This window comes from Salvelinus sp. IW2-2015, linkage group LG7 (genome assembly GCF_002910315.2).
Source record: "Salvelinus sp. IW2-2015 linkage group LG7, ASM291031v2, whole genome shotgun sequence".
Taxonomy (NCBI): domain Eukaryota; kingdom Metazoa; phylum Chordata; class Actinopteri; order Salmoniformes; family Salmonidae; genus Salvelinus; species Salvelinus sp. IW2-2015.
This window is the reverse complement of record NC_036847.1, coordinates 11,421,682-11,439,862: the sequence shown is the minus strand read 5'-3', so window position 1 is coordinate 11,439,862 and position 18,181 is coordinate 11,421,682. Positions and strand designations below refer to the sequence as shown.

The window sequence follows — 18,181 nt, the reverse complement described above, 5'->3', positions numbered from 1 at the left end:
TTGGAGCTGGGACATGAGAATAGTCTGATTTTGATATTTGGCAGTTGAGATGGGCATGATCTGTTTTCTCCAGCTTCTCCTGAGCAGGATGACTCGACTCGTTCCTTTTTATAAATTAGTCTCAGTTAAATCCAAGTAGGACTTTTTTCATTGTATGAAAATCGTTCAATGTTTTAGCTGCATATTGGTCAGAGTTTAATCTTAGCACACCTTCTGAAGAACTGTCTGGTTCTCAGTTTGTTTGAATGTAGAAGCATCTATCTAAATACTGTACATAATGACAGTTGAACCTTTGTTCTTCTGTATGCTTTTTTCCAGTCACTTTACCATCTCTGTCCTGTTGATTTCTGTGATGATTTCAGTGGAGCCCTTTCTTGCTATGCCATTCATTGGCATGATATGAATTTCTCTGTGTTGTTCAACAGCTAACATTCATGCAAAAGGGCAGCAGTTTGCAGTAATATTTACAACAAACAAACTCTCTCTCATTCCGTCCCCCTTTCTACCTCCATCTCTCCGTCCTACCATGTGTTGCTATACAAGAGCAGGGAATAGTTTGAGATACCATTAATTCCAACAACTAACTGTGATATTAAAACTCCCAGTCTCTCTTTCCCTCCCTCTCTCCCTCCCTTCTCTGTGTTACAGTACAGTTTAGAGTACCATCAATTCCAAATAGAGACCTAACCTCTCTCTCTTTCTCTATCTTTCCCTAGCTCCTTTCCCTGCTCTCTCCTTCCTCCCTATCTGTTTTACTGTACAGTTTAGAGTGGGCCTACCATAATTTTCATAACCAATGCAGGACTAACTATCTCTGTCCCTCCCTCCCTACTTAACAGTACAGTTTAGAGTATCACCATTTCATAACAAATAGATCCCTATAACCTCTCTCTTTCTCCTTGTCTCCCTCCATAGTTTTGTTGCGGGAGGAGGTGGCCCAACTCCAGGAGGAGGTGCACCTGCTGAGGCAGATGAAGGACATGTTGAGTAAGGACCTGGAGGAGGGCCACGGAGGCTGCTCCGCCGACGTGCTCTCAGCCACCGAGCTCCGCGTGCAGCTGGCCCAGAAGGAGCAGGAGCTAGACCGCGCCAAGGAGGCACTGCAGGGTGAGTAAGCGGGCTGACGGGGGGCTAAACAGTGAAAAGTGTAACGCAGAAGTGGAATAAACAAACGCACCGAGAGATCCAGGACCAAGGTTACCTAGCCCTGTTGTAGACAACAGTGCAACGGCCCAAACACACATCCCAATATAGAGTGYAGACAGTAACACATCTATTGATCATTTTATTAGGGAAATATCGCTGTCTTATATTATATTCAAAGAAAAATAATGATCTCATTCGATATCAAAATAAGCACTTCACAGGTTGTCATGGGATTTTGTGTCTACAACTGTTCGTCGGCAGCGGCCAACACTCTTACACAGAAAGTAATACAATATAGCATAGAATATAATGGCATAGAATACAATAACACAATATTACACTTGTGGCCTCTATGTTTAGCTCTGAATAGCTACACACTGGGCACAGAGGTCAATTCAACATCTATTCCACGTTGGTTCAATGTAATTTTGTTGAAATGATGTGGAAATAACGTTGATTGAACTAGTGTGTGCCCAGTGGGCAGCCTCTGAACTTAAATATTTTATGAGTGGTCTGCAATGAAAGCCAAAGCAAACAGACTCCTGCAGGCACTAAGAGCAATCGCAAGTAATGAAAGCTGAATTWAGAGTGGCTTCTGTTATCTTACTGGGTCTAGAGAAGTTAAGCAGGATGGCTTTGCTCTATGATCAAGCTCCCCTGCGTGGGAGAACAAAGGAAATTGCTTGTTGTCATCTCTTAATTAATAGAAGTTTGTTTTCATTGCTCGGGAATAGCTTTCAGCACTGATAGTCAAAGAACTAAAGTGACGTGCGAGTACTTTGTCATCTACYGCACTATAGGCTGGTGCAGGTACTAGGGTAATCAATTCTGAGGCCAGAGTCTGATATGTCCTCCCTATCTTTTTTGGTTGATATCAAAGGGTAAAAGAGAAGCTAGCTAGCACTTTAGTTGCCATGACACCCATAGTTGAGCTTGTACATTTTTTCCCCCGCTACTATGACACTCTGTGAGGCCCCGCTGTGACTCGCAAATGTCAAAAACATGACAGACCCGGGTTCAATCCCAGGCTGTATCACAACCGGCCGTGATCGGGAGTYCCATAGGGCGGCGCACAATTGGCCCAGCGTCATCCGGGTTAGGGGAGGGTTTGGCCGGGGGGTCTTTACTTAGCTCATCGCGCTCTAGTGACTCCTTGTGGCGAGCCAGGCTTCTGCAGGCTGACCTCGGTCGCCAGTTGATTGGTGTTTTCTCTGAATTATTGGTGCGGCTGGCTTCCGGGTTAAGCAGGCCATTATTAAGAAGTGCGGTGTGGCGGGTCATGTTCGGACGACGCATGACCCGACCTTTGCCTCCCTAGCCTGTTGGGGAGTTGCAATGATGAGACAAGATTGAAATTGGGGAGAAAAAAAAGGGGTAAAATACAATAAAATATGACTCAGAGGCTGATATATCATTTCCCCTGATTACCCCTGGTGATCTTAAGTATGACAAAGTAAACCACATTGTGTGAGTGGTGCCATGATTGARCTAAAGGTGGGGGTCCATTACTATAACAACTCGTGGCACCCTTGTTACCATCAAAGGATGGACGTCATCTGTGGCTAGCACACACTGACCACACTGTGTCAAGGTCCTACCACTGGAACTGCGGTCTTAGCGTGAGCGTCAATAGCGCTCAYAGACTGGTCCCAGATGCAGGAAATGGCATGTTATGTTGAAGCCGTCCCTAGTGGTGTCACTTTCAGCCACGGCCAAGCAGAACSTGGAAACATCTGTTCTCCCCATTTTGGCTCATTTAAATGTTTGTGTTATTGTGCTGTTTGTTTTCCATAAATGCGGGAATGCTTTCTCTCTCTGGTTCGGCATACTTACGAGCAGTAGCAGGAATAATTATAGTGTGTGGGTTTGTTTTGAAAGATGGGAGCTAAACCCAGGAGAGCAGACCTATGTGGCCAAAGTAGCGCTGTCGTCATGTGTACTTAAACCATGGCAACCCTAGAACACTAGGCGCCGTTAAAGGAATAGTAACCTTTTCACACAGGTCATTAGCGGTGTCATGACGCTAGCCCTTTCAGTGAATTGGCTAACAGAGATGTGAACAACCCCCTCCCCCTTTCCTGTTAGGAGGGGAGGTGGAGCAGTTTTATGACTTTACAACCACGTCGTAAATTCCTTGTCTCCCTGACCATGTAGTATGGGAGAGAGAGTGTCACAGTAGAACAAAGGAACTCTCCCACCAAATTCTACTACATCCCAGAATTTGAGAATTGAACAATATTCCTATTTTGGAGAATGTGTAAACAGTCGTTGGAGAAGCCGCTACGACCCGGTCTGTTTTGTTTCATGTTTGTGACCTCATGAAAGACAATACAGCCACATTACCCTAACTCTGTTTATACAGGTTCCTCAGTTATGAGGCTTGCATCTAATTATTGTATAAAATAAATGAGTAAAGATAACTATTTGTGAAATGATGTAATGTGATGTTAAGCTTTAAAATTAGAATTGTCTCCCATGTAAAGTTTAACTACTCAGTAGCCACTCCCAAGTGAATAGACATTTGTTGGAAATTATGAACCAAACTCTTTTCTACATTTCTATAAAAGCCCCCGTAACAAAGTCACCTAAGTTCCAAATAAAGGGAGGACTTGTCCTCCACGTTGAAAAGGGCTAATTTCAACTATACAGGCCAGGAAACGARAGAGCTTGCTTCACAYGTGAAATGGTATGAACTCTGAAGTATTGATCGCTCAAGAAGAAGTGAGTCCTAGATTCYAGCCTAACAGACTGCAGCTGGAAAGGTAGCACATCTAGTACGAGAACACTGACCGACACGGAAGCATCTTCAGAGTGAGATGAACCTCTTAGGCCACGTGAACCTCTCACACGACGACCCGGAAGATGTCACAAAGGACGATGGCGACATCGACTGGGCAAACCAGAGCCTCACATCACCAGCTCAACTATCGAAGCCAGCTTCATGTAAATACAATACATTGCTTTTCCGAATGAGCGACCGTTAGTGGCATATGTATTTATGTGAGAATAGTTTCCCAGGTCCAATAGAGACCGCTGTTCCTTAGTCTCCCTTCCAAAAAMCCCTTCTCTTCTCTCTGAATCTATCGTGTTATAAACAAACTGTTTTTGTTCAGTCCACTAGGGACGGTATTTACTGTATAATGTTATTATGTATTGTATATTCTGTAATTGTTTAATTAGTTAGTAAATAAATAATTGAGCCAATTTGTGTATGGATGATTCATAACTAAAGGCTGGGTTTGTGCAGATAACCAAGAATTGTACAACATTCAGATGACACTGATATTAGGTTAAGAATAATTAATGACTGACTGCTATTGATATAAAAGATCTTTAAGAGTGGATTCGGGAGATAGCCGCTCTATATAAACTAATACTTCCGTGGTTCCCCAGGTTATTAATGAGTTAATTGTTGCATGATTTAATTAAAACGTTAGGTAATCAATTTGATAAAATAGCATGTCATATTAAAGAAGTCAGAGACACGAAAGCAGTTAGCTAGCACTTCTGTTTTCCTTACTGTTACCTGAGTTAGCGAAGTAGCGTAGGCCAACTAGAGGACTCATTAGTTCTTCAAGCTGGGGGACCATTTGGTTTGAAGTACCTTCTGGTGGGAAACAGAAGTGTTCTGGAGAGTATCTTGTCAAATAGAATGATGCTTGACTGCTGCAAATTAAACTGAGGCAGATTGTTGTTTCTGTTTGATTTAACCCAAACTAAATCCTCGCCTGGGGAAAAGAGCCCAAAGTTTTGAGAGCATAAGCTCTTACAGGGACTTTGATTACCTCTCCTAAAGATTGATGTGATACAGGACAACTCTGCGGTTTTGTGTTTGGTTTTGTGTTTATCTGTCGGGATGGAAAAGAAGGCTGGAGGGGTGCAGATGAGTGACAGAGATGTGGATGGCACCTTGTTTCTTCTGCTGTTGCATGCCACTAGAGAGGACAGCAGAGAATTGCAGTATATTGTTCCATTGGGTTTTATACAGGGTGCTGTTCCTACCTTAGCTCTGAGTGAGTTAGTTCCCTATGTTTGAAGTTTTGTATCTGAGTAAATTAATTCAAAAGTGGAACAAGGGCACATTCAATCCACCCACCCTCCTTTTCTCAATCACAGATACACTAAGCACTTATCAGCTATCTCCCTCCCTCCTTCCCTCTCTCTCTTTCCCTCTCATTGTGTATCTCTCTAACACAGCCCCATCTCTGTGTGAAGCCCTCTGCTCAGCCCACTCCATGTCGGTCATTGGGCTTTGAACACTGTAATTGCCACCCGCTCATAATTGTAGGTTTGTTGTGATGCCCGTGAATGCTCAAGCTAGCAGGAGTGGGCAGAAGAAGGACAGGGTAAGAAACATACCCAAGTTAGTTAGGTGCAAGGCATAGAGTGGATAGGGCTATATATAGACAATTGCAGCARAAGGAAACAAGTAAAGGAGGCAGCTTAGACATAGCCTAACCTACCTTGGCAAAAAGTAAGGGCCATTTTAGATCTATTGAACTGAAATGTCCAGTCCAGCTACTGCAGCTGAACTGTTATCATTTCAATGTGTTTAGCAGTCTATCTGAKCCCCTTTTGGGTTGGACAATTTCTCTGCAAACAAGTTGGATGTTTAATTAGCATCAATTATTCAAAGCGTACTTTGTCCATGCTGCCAGTTTTCAATTAGCTATTTCCACAATGGTCAATGACTATCTCTCTGGGATTCCCAGTCAATGCAGTCAGAAATGAAAGCCTCAGACGCCAATGTATCATCAAAGCGCAATCTGCCGAGTGCATTTAGTGCTGTTTCACACTACGACATGTTTTGAAAGCTGCACAGCCCCACACTCTGGACCCCTTCCTCAGTAGAATACACACAAACACCACAGAGCAACCCCCAAGAGTCGTCACGCTCTCGTTGGACCACTTCACCCGATCACGTTCAATTAATTACAGTTTTAGAGGCTTTAACAAATGAAGGCTCCTTTCAAAACGACTCCAATTGAATTTRAAAAGTGGAAAACATAAATGCAGTCAGGCTAATGTGCTCCAAACTTCCAAGGATCTTTATGTAATTATTTTTGCTGGCAGCTGTTTCGTCTAAGAGATATTCGAACTGCTTCGTAGTTCAATCTTCAGTCAATTTGTCTCCAGGGAGTTGTATTTTAGGTTCACAGTGCCACCTAGTGGTTGCCTATGGTACCTTTGTCCACCGATCCCCAATCAAGAGAACAACCAATCAGCCGACCAAAATCCATAGAAAAACTCTACAGCGATGGTCCTCTTTAAGKAACTCTTAAAGGTTTCATTAATTGCACCTCAGTATAACGAATTGTGATTGGTGGCTCGCCTCAACAATCAGCTTGGCCCCTCTCCTCATTACCAGGCCTCATATACGCTGCATGGAAAGACAGACCTTACACTAGAGTAATGAGACAGACATAGAGAGGTCTGAAAAGCTAGAATCTGTGAATGGTGGTGTCCATACAGTAGCTGCTGCTAATTGTCTTATTTCGATGAAAAACCACCAGTGCCACATTTGGTCTTAGCTGCTGAATAGATAAAGATAGCAAAGTAACTGTATCAGAAGTTAATTCAATTAAATTTAAATCTCCACTATGGTCGGTAAATGGTGGGTGCGTTCAAATTAAAAGTAACACTGCAGTGCCAAGTTGTATGTGGCAGATTCACAGTACCGACTGAATCGAATAATCAAGTTTGTTGGGTTTTGCAAATTCAGCACAAGCTCAATTTAATTTGAATTATTTTCAACTTTTATCTTTTTATCAAAGTCTCTGCTGCTATTCTGCCCAGATTCCCCCACTGAAATGTCTTTGCTACTGGTCTTCACACTCCCCGGACTAGCAGTTAATGAGGAATGGTTGATCCATTTTTAATGGTTGCCCCCCTGGCTCGCTCGTAAACTACAGGATCTCTGCAGCAGTGAGGGTCAAAGGTCAGCCAGGGGAATTATGTTTTACAGTGACCCCCCCCCCCCCCCCATTGTAGTACAATGTAGGGTAATATTTTACAATATGAACATATGATATTATGTACAGGTAACTGCCAAAATAAAGGAAACACCAACATAAAGGGTGTTGTACCACCACGTCGCATATAGTGTACATCGCTTTCATGCTCATTAAACCATTCAGTGACCACTCGTGTGCAGTGAATGGGGCCATTGTCATCCTGGAAGAGACCACTCCCATCAGGATAGAAATTATTCACCATAGGTTGAAGGTGATCACTCAGAATGGCTGTGCATTTATCGGTGTTTACATTGGCCTGTAAGGGGACCTAAACCATGTCAGGAAAATGCACCACACACCATAACAGAGCCGACAGAACCTTCACCGTGGGAAACAAGCACTCGGGCCTGTAGGTTTCTTTTGGCGTGGGCCGCACATGCACACGTCTGCTCGTTGATAACAGGGTGAAGGACGATTAATCTGGCCATATTTATTTTTTCCACTGCTCAGTTGACCACTGCCTGGGTTGTTTGCACCAATTTACTCGCAAACGTGCATTTGTAGGTGTAATAATGGATTTATGCACTGCAACACGACCATGTATCCCTCTCAGAGTTGCTTGTCTGTTTTGCCTCAAACCAAGACATCATGGTCGAGGAGTATGCGCTTTTGATCACAGTTGCCCCTAGTTGATGATGCCTTTCCCTCAGACTTCCATGCCAACATCACCTTAGCCACTGTTACTCGTGAAACATCAGCAAGTTGAGCAGTCTTAGTCATGGAAGCTCCTGCCAAACGTGCCCCAACAATCACCCCTCTTTCAAAGTCACTGAGATCTCTTCTTCTAGCCATGGTAGCCAAAATAATAGGCAACTGTGCCTGCCCAGCATTTTTATACATGACCCTAAGCATGATGGGACCCACTGTGGTTCAGTCACACAGGACGTAGGAGCCTCTCGAGTCACCGAAAGTTCCCACAGGAACATAATGTTCCAAACCACACACACTAATGAATGAAGCCACTATATAGTGAACTGCTTTTGACCAGGGCCAATCGGGCTCAATAGTGCACTACGTAGAGAATAGGGTGCCACAGTATGAAAGAAAGACAGCTGTAATCAAAAATGAGTGTGCAATGTGTGGTCACAAACCACATATGCCTTTGTTTCAGACAATGCTGAGATAGGGTAGAGCGAATGGGGTAGGGTTATGGTCTGTGAAGTGTTTTGCAGGAACCGTGGGTAGATGAGCAAGATTGGTCCGTGTCCCGCTGCTAGTAATGCATTTGTGTTTTTCCAGTGTGTTTTGTTCTCCTTTCACTCCCGCTGTTACCTGGAATGCCCTTGAGCTGATGCACGCACACGTATGTTCACAGGCGCACACACAGGCACACACACACACACACAGACACACACACGCGTTCATCCATAAACACACTCACACCCACATACGGACATTCACACATACACACACATCAAGGGGAGAGCAGGTGCTGGTTTCATCATAGAGACAGTGTATGAAAAGATATCCGTTCAGTTCGTTTTTTTTGTCCTCAAACTCTACACACAACATTAGCTCCAGGTCTGTTTGCCCGGTTCCCTGGTGGTTTGCCCTGTCTCATCTGATAATGACTTTTGGAGTGGCTGGAGTCTTGGAGAAGCCATCCGTGTCTCTGAGAATGGAAGTCATTAATATGGTTGTCAGTGAAGGTGGCACCCTGGCGGTTTCCTGTCTCACCTGTCCGGCTTAAAGCAGAAGCTCTGGGTCTCTGAACGAACTGAGACAACGCCACATCCCTCCTAATTCTGTCTATTTATGAACGCACCACACATGAACTGTGACAATGAACAGGGCTCTGCCTCTATGGGTTGTAGAGGGAGTTTTTGTTGCCAAATACTTGCCAATACGAGATTTTTTTATTTTTTTGCTCTGCCACTTCTTCTCTCAGCTCAAAGGGAGCTTTGATATAATTTCCTGTAGCAGGTGCAGAAAGGAGCGGAGCTTCCTGTCGGCCTGACCAATGAGGGGGATCTCTTTSTTTTTGTGGTCCGGCCAGGTGGCTCAGTCATACAACACGTTGGCATGGTGATTGGTCTCCCGGACTGCGGGTGAACAGAGGGAGTAAAAAGAGGGTGAATCTGTCCTTGTGAAAAGTTGGCGCTGGGTTGATGCGTCCGTCCGAGTGTGTGAGCGACCCCCAGATGCAGTCTGTGAACGTCGCTCAATTGCAGCGTGTGCAATGGAACTTAATTAATGAGACCCAGCTGGAGGCTTGGCTATGTGAGAGATSGGGAGAAAGAGAGATTTTGCCATCTCCCAGCTAAAACCAAAGTCATGAGGTAAATGTGGTTAGATTAAATTGACATAACTTAAGGGAGAATCAAAGAGAAAAGAACAGAGAAACAGAGAGGGAGAGAGTAAGGGTGAAGATGTMTGGTTTATCTACRTTGATCCCCACTCTRCAGTAWGGCTGGGTTAAGTGACAGAGTGGAAGTCCACCTGTCTGCATCCCTCTCAGGCRCTGKAAGATTTAAATGGCAGTTGAGATGAAGAGATTGACATAAAGGTTCATCTCTGATTCACTTTTCCATCAAAAAGCTCCCACTCAGCATTAGACATGCAAGAACAGGCTTATCGAAGGATCTCTATATACTGCTCATTTGTCCCCAACTGAATTTAAAAAGAAGTGCATTGTGCTTTTGTGTACTTTGCCTTTTCTCACAGTTCAACAAATGTGGTACTGTAGTTAGTTTTCACACTGTATATTACTAGTAGTATTAGTAGATATTCAACTCTGCTTTGGAATGGAATAGTCCKTCTGAGACTATCCTAATATGGACACCGTACACCTGTGACAATAATGTTAACAACATAGAACTGAACATAGMWYMKYTKYWWWRMARMKRWKCTAACTGACTCTCTTATTGTCTTCATAGCGATGAAGGCGGACCGGAAGCGTTTGAAGGCGGAGAAAGCAGATCTGGTCAACCAGATGCAGCAGCTCTACGCCACGTTGGAGAGCCGAGAGGAGCAGCTCCGTGACTTCATCCGCAACTACGAACAGCACAGAAAAGTATGACACGTCACACACACACACACACACACACAAGGCTTTATTAGCTTTAATTAAGACACAAAGTGCACAAATCATAGAAGTAGTATAATGATTGTCATGAACTTATGTCATTGTAAGTAATTGAAAAGATGAATGAATGTGTTCCCCTCTCCTCTTACTCTCCCCTCTCTCTCCTCCATATCGCCCACTATCCCCCCCTCTCTCTGTCTGTCAGGAGAGTGAGGATGCGGTGAAGGTGCTGGCTAAGGAGAAGGACCTGTTGGAAAGGGAGAAGTGGGACCTACGGCGGCAGACTAAGGAATCTACAGAGCACTCCGGCGCCCTACGCTCCCAACTGGACCTGAAGGAGAACAGGATCAAGGAGCTGGAGGCCGAGCTGGCCATGGTGAGACACACAGACACATACAAGTTGAAGTCGGAGGTTTACATAAACTCAGTTTTTCACAATTCCTGACATTTAATCCTAGTAAAAACCCTGTTTTAGGTCAGTTAGGATCACCACTTTATTTTAAGAATGTGAAATGTCAGAATAATAATAGAGAGTGATTTATTTCAGCTTTTATTTCTTTAATCACATTCCCAGTGGGTCAGAAGTTTACATACACTCAATTACTATTTGGTAGCATTGTCTTTAAATTGTTTAACTTGGGTCAAATGTTTCAGGTAGCCTTCCACAAGCTTCCCACAATAAGTTGGGTGAATTTTGGTCAGGTTTGGTCAGGTAACTGAGTCAGGTTTGTAGGCCTCCTTGCACGCACACACATTTTCAGTTCTGCCCACACATTTTCTATAGGGTTGAGGTCAGGGCTTTGTGATGGCCACTCCAATACCTTGACTTTGTTGTCCTTAAGCCATTCTGCCACAACTTTGGAAGTACTCAGTAGCTCTTTGCTTGACATCATGGGAAAATGAAAAGAAATCAGCCAAGACCTCYGGAAAAAAATTGTAGACCTCTACGAGTCTGGTTCATCCTTGGGAGCAATTTCCAAATGCCTGAAGGTACCATGTACCTTCATTCTTCATTTGGAAGACCCATTTGCGACCAAGCTTTAACTTCCTGACTCATGTCTTGAGATGTTGCTTCAATATATCCGCATAATTTTCCTTCCTCATGAAGCCATCTCTTTTCGTGAAGTGCACCAGTCCCTCCTGCAGCAAAACATCCCCACAACATGATGCTGCTACCCCATGCTTCACGGATGGGATGGAGTTCTTCGGCTTGCAAGCGTCCCCCTTTTTCCTCCAAAAATAACGATGGTCATTATGGCCAAACAGTACAATCTTTGTTCCAATGTGCAGTGGCTTCTTCCTTGCTGAGCGGCCTTTCAGGTTATGTCGATATAGGACTCGTTTTACTGTGGATATAGATACTTTTTTACCTGTTTCCTCCAGCATCTTCACAAGGTCCTTTGCTGTTGTTCTGGGATTGATTTGCACTTTTCGCACCAAAGTACGTTCATCTCTAGGAGACAGAGCGCGTCTCCTTCCTGAGCGGTATGATGGTTGCGTGGTCCCATGGTGTTTATACTTGCGTACTATTGTTTGTACAGATGAACGTGGTACCTTCAGGCATTTGGGAAATTGCTCCAAGGATGAACCAGACTTGTAGAGGTTTACAATTTTTTTTCTGAGGTCTTGGCTGATTTCTTTTGATTTTCCCATGATGTCAAGCAAAGAGCTACTGAGTTTGAAGGTAGGCCTTGAAATACATCCACAGGTACACCTCCCCAATTGACTCAAATGATGTCAATTAGCCTATCAGAAGCTTCTAAAGCCATGACATAATTTTCTGGAATTTTCCAAGCTGTTTAAATGCACAGTCAACTTAGTGTATGTAAACTTCTGACCCACTGGAATTGTGATACAGTGACTTATAAGTGAAATAATCTGTCTGTAAACAATTGTTGGAAAAATTACTTGTCATGCACAAAGTAGATGTCCTAACCGACTTGCCAAAACTATAGTTTGTGAACAAGAAATTTGTGGAGTGGTTGAAAAACGAGTATTAATGACTCCAACCTAAGTGTATGTAAACTTCCGACTTCAACTGTACATACAGCCTGAAGCACACAGAAGAATACACACACGCTCGAGCCCGTTCAGCAAGTCAGGGTAAGAAACCCAGTTTTGCTACATCTGTTGCTGGACCATTACACTCCTTCTACACACACAGAGAAGAGCAGCCCCTCTCAACGTGTGTATGTGTGTGTGTGTGCCCTTCCTGTCTCCTCCCTCAGATAAGTAACAGTGTGACACAGAAAATGGAATACTGGGTGTTTGATCGCCCCGTCGACAGGGAGCCTTCCCCTAGGGTCATGTCGGTAAGAACGGACCCCCTGCTCGCCTCTCTTTGTGACCCCCCCACCCCACCCCACGTCGCTCTATTTCAAAGCGTGCCGCCATTCCCCTGATCTTCTCCCCAGTGTGAAATTCATTTAGGGAGTCCTGGGTTCGAATAGTATTTGAAATCCACCAAATGMTTTAGTTGTGCTTGATGGAGCTAGCCTGGCGCAACAGAAACCATTCGAATAGTCCAGAAAAGAGCCAATCCYGTCCTTCTGGCACTCCACACAGGCTTGTGSAATCAAATACTATTTGAACCCAGCTCTGGTATGCACGTGCATCACTAACCCCCTGGTTGATGCCAATGGTCCGATAACCTCTTGACGGAATGATCCCTATTTGAGTCGATTTGTGAATGATTTGAATGTTCTCAATCTGATTGACCTCTTTTCTTGTTTTCATCTAACTCGGAGTAACTAGAAGGATCATCTGGTGTAGTTGTTAGGGAAGTGCATTGATGAATTAATGAACTAACATCTGAGTTCCACACAAGGGCTCATGGTTTGACCAGGGAAATGCTTAGCACTCTGTCCTAAGGATTGTGAACGGGTAATTTAAGAGGTTGGTGATGTTTTTGGTGGTGATGATGATGAGGGGTTGATGATTATGATCATTCGGATGAGGGTACTACTGTTGCAAAGGAGGGGTATATTACTGGAAACTTTCGAAGCTTACCAGTAAAGTACCAGTAAAGTACCAACCAGTAAAGTACCAGCCTTTTGGTAACTTTCAAGGATTTTATGTCATTTATCACAAGTCATCTAGTGGCTGTTTTGGATCATTTAGATTACCACAGGTGTCTACTTATCTCTGGCCCGCTGTGTGGCCTTATCACATGTAAAGTACACTGAGCAAAAATATCAACAGAACATGTAAGGTGTTGGTCACATGTTTCATGAGCTGAAATAAAAGTTAGCAGAAATGTTTCATACGCACAAAAAAGCTTTTTTCTCTTAAATTTTGTGCGCACATTTGTTTACATCCCTATTAGTGAGCWTTTCTCCTTTGCCAAGATAATCCATCCACCTGACAGGTGTGACATATCAAGAAGCTGATTAAACGGCATGATCATTACACAAGTGCACCTTGTGCTGGGGACAATAAATGGCCGCTCTAAAATGTGCAGTTTTGTCACACGACGCAATGCCACAAATGTCTCAGGTTTTGAGGGAGCATACATGATCTGTTGCCAGATAATTCAGTGTTCATTTCTCTACCATAAACCACCTCCTAAGTTGTTTTAGAGAATGTGGCAGTATGTCCAACCAGCCTCACAACMGCAAACCACGTGTAACCACGCCAGCCCAGGACCTCCACATCCGACTTCCTCTTGCATTGGGATCGTCTGCGACCAGCCACCCAGACAGCTGATGAAACTGTGAGTTCGCACAACCTAAGCATTTCTGCACAAACTGTCAGAAACCATCTCACATCTGCGTGCTCGTCGTCCTCACCAGAGTCTTGACCTGACTGCAGTTTGGCGTTGTAACCAAATTCAGTGGGCAAGTGCTCACCTTCAATGGCCACTGGCACACTGGAGAAGTGTTATTTTCACGGATACATCCCGGGTTTCATCTGTGCCGGGCAGATGGCGAGGAGTTTGCTGATGTCAACGTTATGAACAGAGTGCTCCATGGTGGCGTTGGGGTTATGGTATGGGCAGGCATAAACTATAGACAACTAATACAATTCCATTTTATCGATGGCAATTTCAATTCACCAAGATACCGTGACGAGATCCTGAGGCCCATTGTCGTGCCATTCATCCACCGCCATCACCTCATGTTTCAGCATGATAATACACGGCCCCATGTCGCAAGGATCTGTAGACAGTTATTGGAAGCTGAAAATGTCCCAGTTCTTCCATGGCCTGCATACTCACCAGACATGTTTGGGATGCTCCCACTAAGTCCAGCAACTTCGAACAGGCATTGAAGAGGAGTGGGAAAACATTCCACAGGCCACAATCAACAGCCTGATCAACTCTATGCGAAGGAGATGTGTCGTGCTGCATGAGGCAAATGGTGGTCACACCAGATACTGACTGGTTTTCTGATCCACTCCGCAATCTTTTTTTTAAGGTATCTGTGACCAACAGATGCATATCTGTATTCCCACTCATGTGAAATCCATAGATTAGGCCCTAATGAATTTCTTTAAATTGACTGATTTCCTTATATGAACTGTAACTCAGTAAAATCTGTGAAATTGTTGCGTGCTGCATTTGTATTTTTGTTTAGTGTATATACAATAATCAAATAAGATGATTTCAACAAAAATGTATAAACCATTAACTTGGTGTTTAATATTTATTTTACTATGTCAATGTGTTTTGGCACCAAACTGGTGGCAGTTGTGAAAAAAGAAAATAGTTGGAGGAGTTGCAGAGTTAATTGAAAATAATGCCATTGTTGATTAGATGCTTCTTTCAGTAATTAGGCTATTTTCTCTTGAACCATATGGTCTATCCACCAGAAACTCGTGGACAATATGGACACAGATATAAAAAATGTATACTAAATATGAATGACGTTATAAAAGTATAAATTACTTAAGTTACCATAGATTGCCATAAATAACTTGTTAATTACCTAAATTACAGAAGATTCCAGTAACTTTGGTAAATTACCATTAGCTTTGCAACCCTAGGGGTGACGAGGATGTTGATGATGATGATGATGATGATCYATTTCGCTCTCATGCTCTCTTTCTATTTTCCCCCACATCCCCTCTCTTTCGCCATCTACCCCCACCCCCCCTCTTACTCCCTCTCTCTCACTCCCTCGCTTTCTCGCAATTCAATTTCAATTTAAGGGGCTTCATTGGCATGGGAAACATATGTTTACATTGCCAAAGCAAGTGAAATAGATAATTAACAAAAGTGAAATAAACAATAAAAMATKTACAGTAAACATTACACTTACATAAGTTCCAAAAGAATAAAGACATTTCAAATGTCATATTATGTCTATATACAGTGTTGTAATGTTGTGCAAATAGTTAAAGTAGAAAAGTGAAAATAAATCAACATAAATGTAGGTTGTATTTACATTGGTGTGGTAACAGGTCACACATTTGCTGCTGTGATTGCACACTGTTGTATTTCACCCAATAGATATGGGAGTTTATCAAAATTGGATTTGTTTTTGAATTCTTTATGGGCCTGTGTAATCTGAGGGAAATATGTCTCTAATATGGTCATACATTGGGCAGGAGAATAKGAAGTGCAGCTCAGTTTCCACCTCATTCTGTGGGCAGTGTGCACATGGCCTGTCTTCTCTTGAGAGCCAGGTCTGCCTTCGGCGGCCATTCTCAATAGCAAGGCTATGCTCACTGAGTCTGTACATAGTCAAGGCTTTCCTTAAATTTGGGTCAGTCACAGTGGTCTGGTATTCTTCCACTGTGCACTCTCTGTTTAGGGCCAAATAGCATTCTAGTTTGCTCAGTTTTTTTGTAAATTATTTCCAATGTGTCAAGTAATTATCTTTTTGTTTTCTCATGATTTGGTTGGGTCTAATTGTGTTGCTGTCCTGGGGCTCTGTGGGGTCTGTTTGTGTTTGTGAACAGAACCCCAGAACCAGCTTGCTTAGGGGACTCTTCTCCATGTTCATTTCTCTGTAGGTGATGGCTTTGTTATGGAAAGTTTTGGAGTCACTTCCTTTTAGGTGGTTGTAGAATTGAATGGCTCTTTTCTGKATTTTGATAATTAGTGGGTATCGGCCTAATTCTGCTCTGCATGCATTATTTGGTGTTTTACGTTGTACACAGAGGATATTTTTGCAGAATTCTGCATGCAGTCTCTCAATTTGGTGTTTGTCCCATGTCTTTGTCGCTCTCTCACATCCTCTCTTTCTCCCCCACCCCTCTCTACCCCACTCCCTCTCTCTCTTTTTCTCTGTCTGTGTGTTGGCTGTAAGCACTTCTATTCTGTCCATCTCTCAGCGTCAGTGAGAGATTTCACACATCAAAGGGGAACACGCGTACGGCTGAATTTTTCATGAAACACAGACAGACGAGAAAGACCAACAGAGACCAAAACCCACACAGCAGTGTCACTATTGTAGTTGGCTGTTTTATATACGTGTGCACACTTGATCGCACCCAAACACACATAAACATTACGAACGTTCACACACACTTGCGAAGAATCGTGAATAGCCATCTTGCTGTAGGAATAGATTGTAAAATTGGCAATGGTAATGCCGCATGGGGCTGATGTTTGTGTTTGTGTGTGTGTGTGTGCGTGCGTGTGTGTGTGTGTGTGTCTTCCCTCCAAGGCGAAACAGTCCTTAGCGACCCTGACTAAGGATGTGCCCAAGCGCCAGTCTCTAGCCATGCCCACAGAGGCGGTTGTCAACGGCAACAACCAAGAGTGGGTGATGCATGCGGACCTGCCCCTCACCGCAGCCATCCGGCAGAGTCAACAGACACTCTACCACGTCCACACAGGCCACCCCACAGACAGACAAGGTGAGGCACACAAACGCACACACACACACGCATGCACACACACAGACAAAGGATGACACTGGTGGGACTGTTAGCCATGTTTAACTGAGTAAAGAACGTACCATAAGCTCACTCCATGTCGAACATTAAATGTTGGTACCTTTTGGGTGGCTCAAACTGTTGGAGCGTTCTCAAGGAGTGTGTTAGCAATGCAGAGGTCCCGAGTTTGAGCCAGGTATGAGCCTAACCGGGGGAAGTGGTACTCGCTAAGCAAGCAACGTGACGACTGATTTCCTCCTGATGTCACGATGCGTGGTAACTTTTGAACAAGCAAATCTGTATATGCGTCTTACTTTACTATAACCTTTGCCTGATCAAGGTCGGTTAAAATCACATGATGCACACCAGTCACTGGCTTTATCAATAAGTGCATCGAGGACGTCGTCCCCACAGTGACTGTACGTACATACCCCAACCAGAAGCCATGGATTACAGGAAACATTCGCACTGAGCTAAAGGGTAGAGCTGCCGCTTTCAAGGTGCGGGAAGTTTATAAGAAATCCTGCTATGCCCTGCAATGAACCATCAAACAGGCAAAGCGTCAATACAGGGCTAAGATTGAATCATACTACACCGGCTCCGACGCTCGTCTTATGTGGCAGGACTTGCAAACTATTACAGACTACAAAGGGAAGCACAGCCGCGAGCTGCCCTGTGACACGAGCCTACCAGATGAGCTAAATCACTTCTATGCTTGCTTCGAGGCAAGCAACACTGAGGCATGCATGAGAGCATCAGCTGTTCTGGACGACTGTGTGATCACGCTCTCCGTAGCTGACGTGAGTAAGACCTTTAAACAGGTCAACATTCACAAGGCTGCGGGGCCAGATGGATTACCAGGACGTGTGCTCCGGGCATGTGCTAACCAACTGGCAGGTGTCTTCACTGACATTTTCAACATGTCCCTGATTGAGTCTGTAATACCAATATGTTTCAAGCAGACCACCATAGTCCCTGTGCCCAAGAACATGAAGGCAACCTGCCTAAATGACTACAGACCCGTAGCACTCACGTCCGTAGCCATGAACTGCTTTGAAAGGCTGGTAATGGCTCACATCAACACCATTATCCCAGAAACCTTAGACCCACTCCAATTTGCATACCGCCCAAACAGATCCACAGATGATGCACTCCACACTGCCCTTTCCCACTT

General features: G+C 43.9%; 1 protein-coding gene across 6 annotated transcripts in view; it reads left to right on the top strand.

Moving 5' to 3' along the window:
- LOC111966387 (kazrin) overlaps window positions 1-18,181 on the top strand; it is a 217,549-nt gene that overhangs the window by 176,563 nt on the left and 22,805 nt on the right. For 4 of the 6 annotated variants that reach the window (XM_023990977.2, XM_023990979.2, XM_023990980.2 and 1 more), the window contains 5 exons: window positions 916-1,107; window positions 10,037-10,173; window positions 10,391-10,561; window positions 12,414-12,497; window positions 16,797-16,989. In XM_023990977.2, coding sequence (XP_023846745.1) covers window positions 916-1,107; window positions 10,037-10,173; window positions 10,391-10,561; window positions 12,414-12,497; window positions 16,797-16,989 — 777 coding nt within the window. The remainder of the gene's footprint in view (window positions 1-915; window positions 1,108-10,036; window positions 10,174-10,390; window positions 10,562-12,413; window positions 12,498-16,796; window positions 16,990-18,181) is intronic. The other 2 variants (XM_023990978.2, XM_023990981.2) reach the window with 1 other exon arrangement.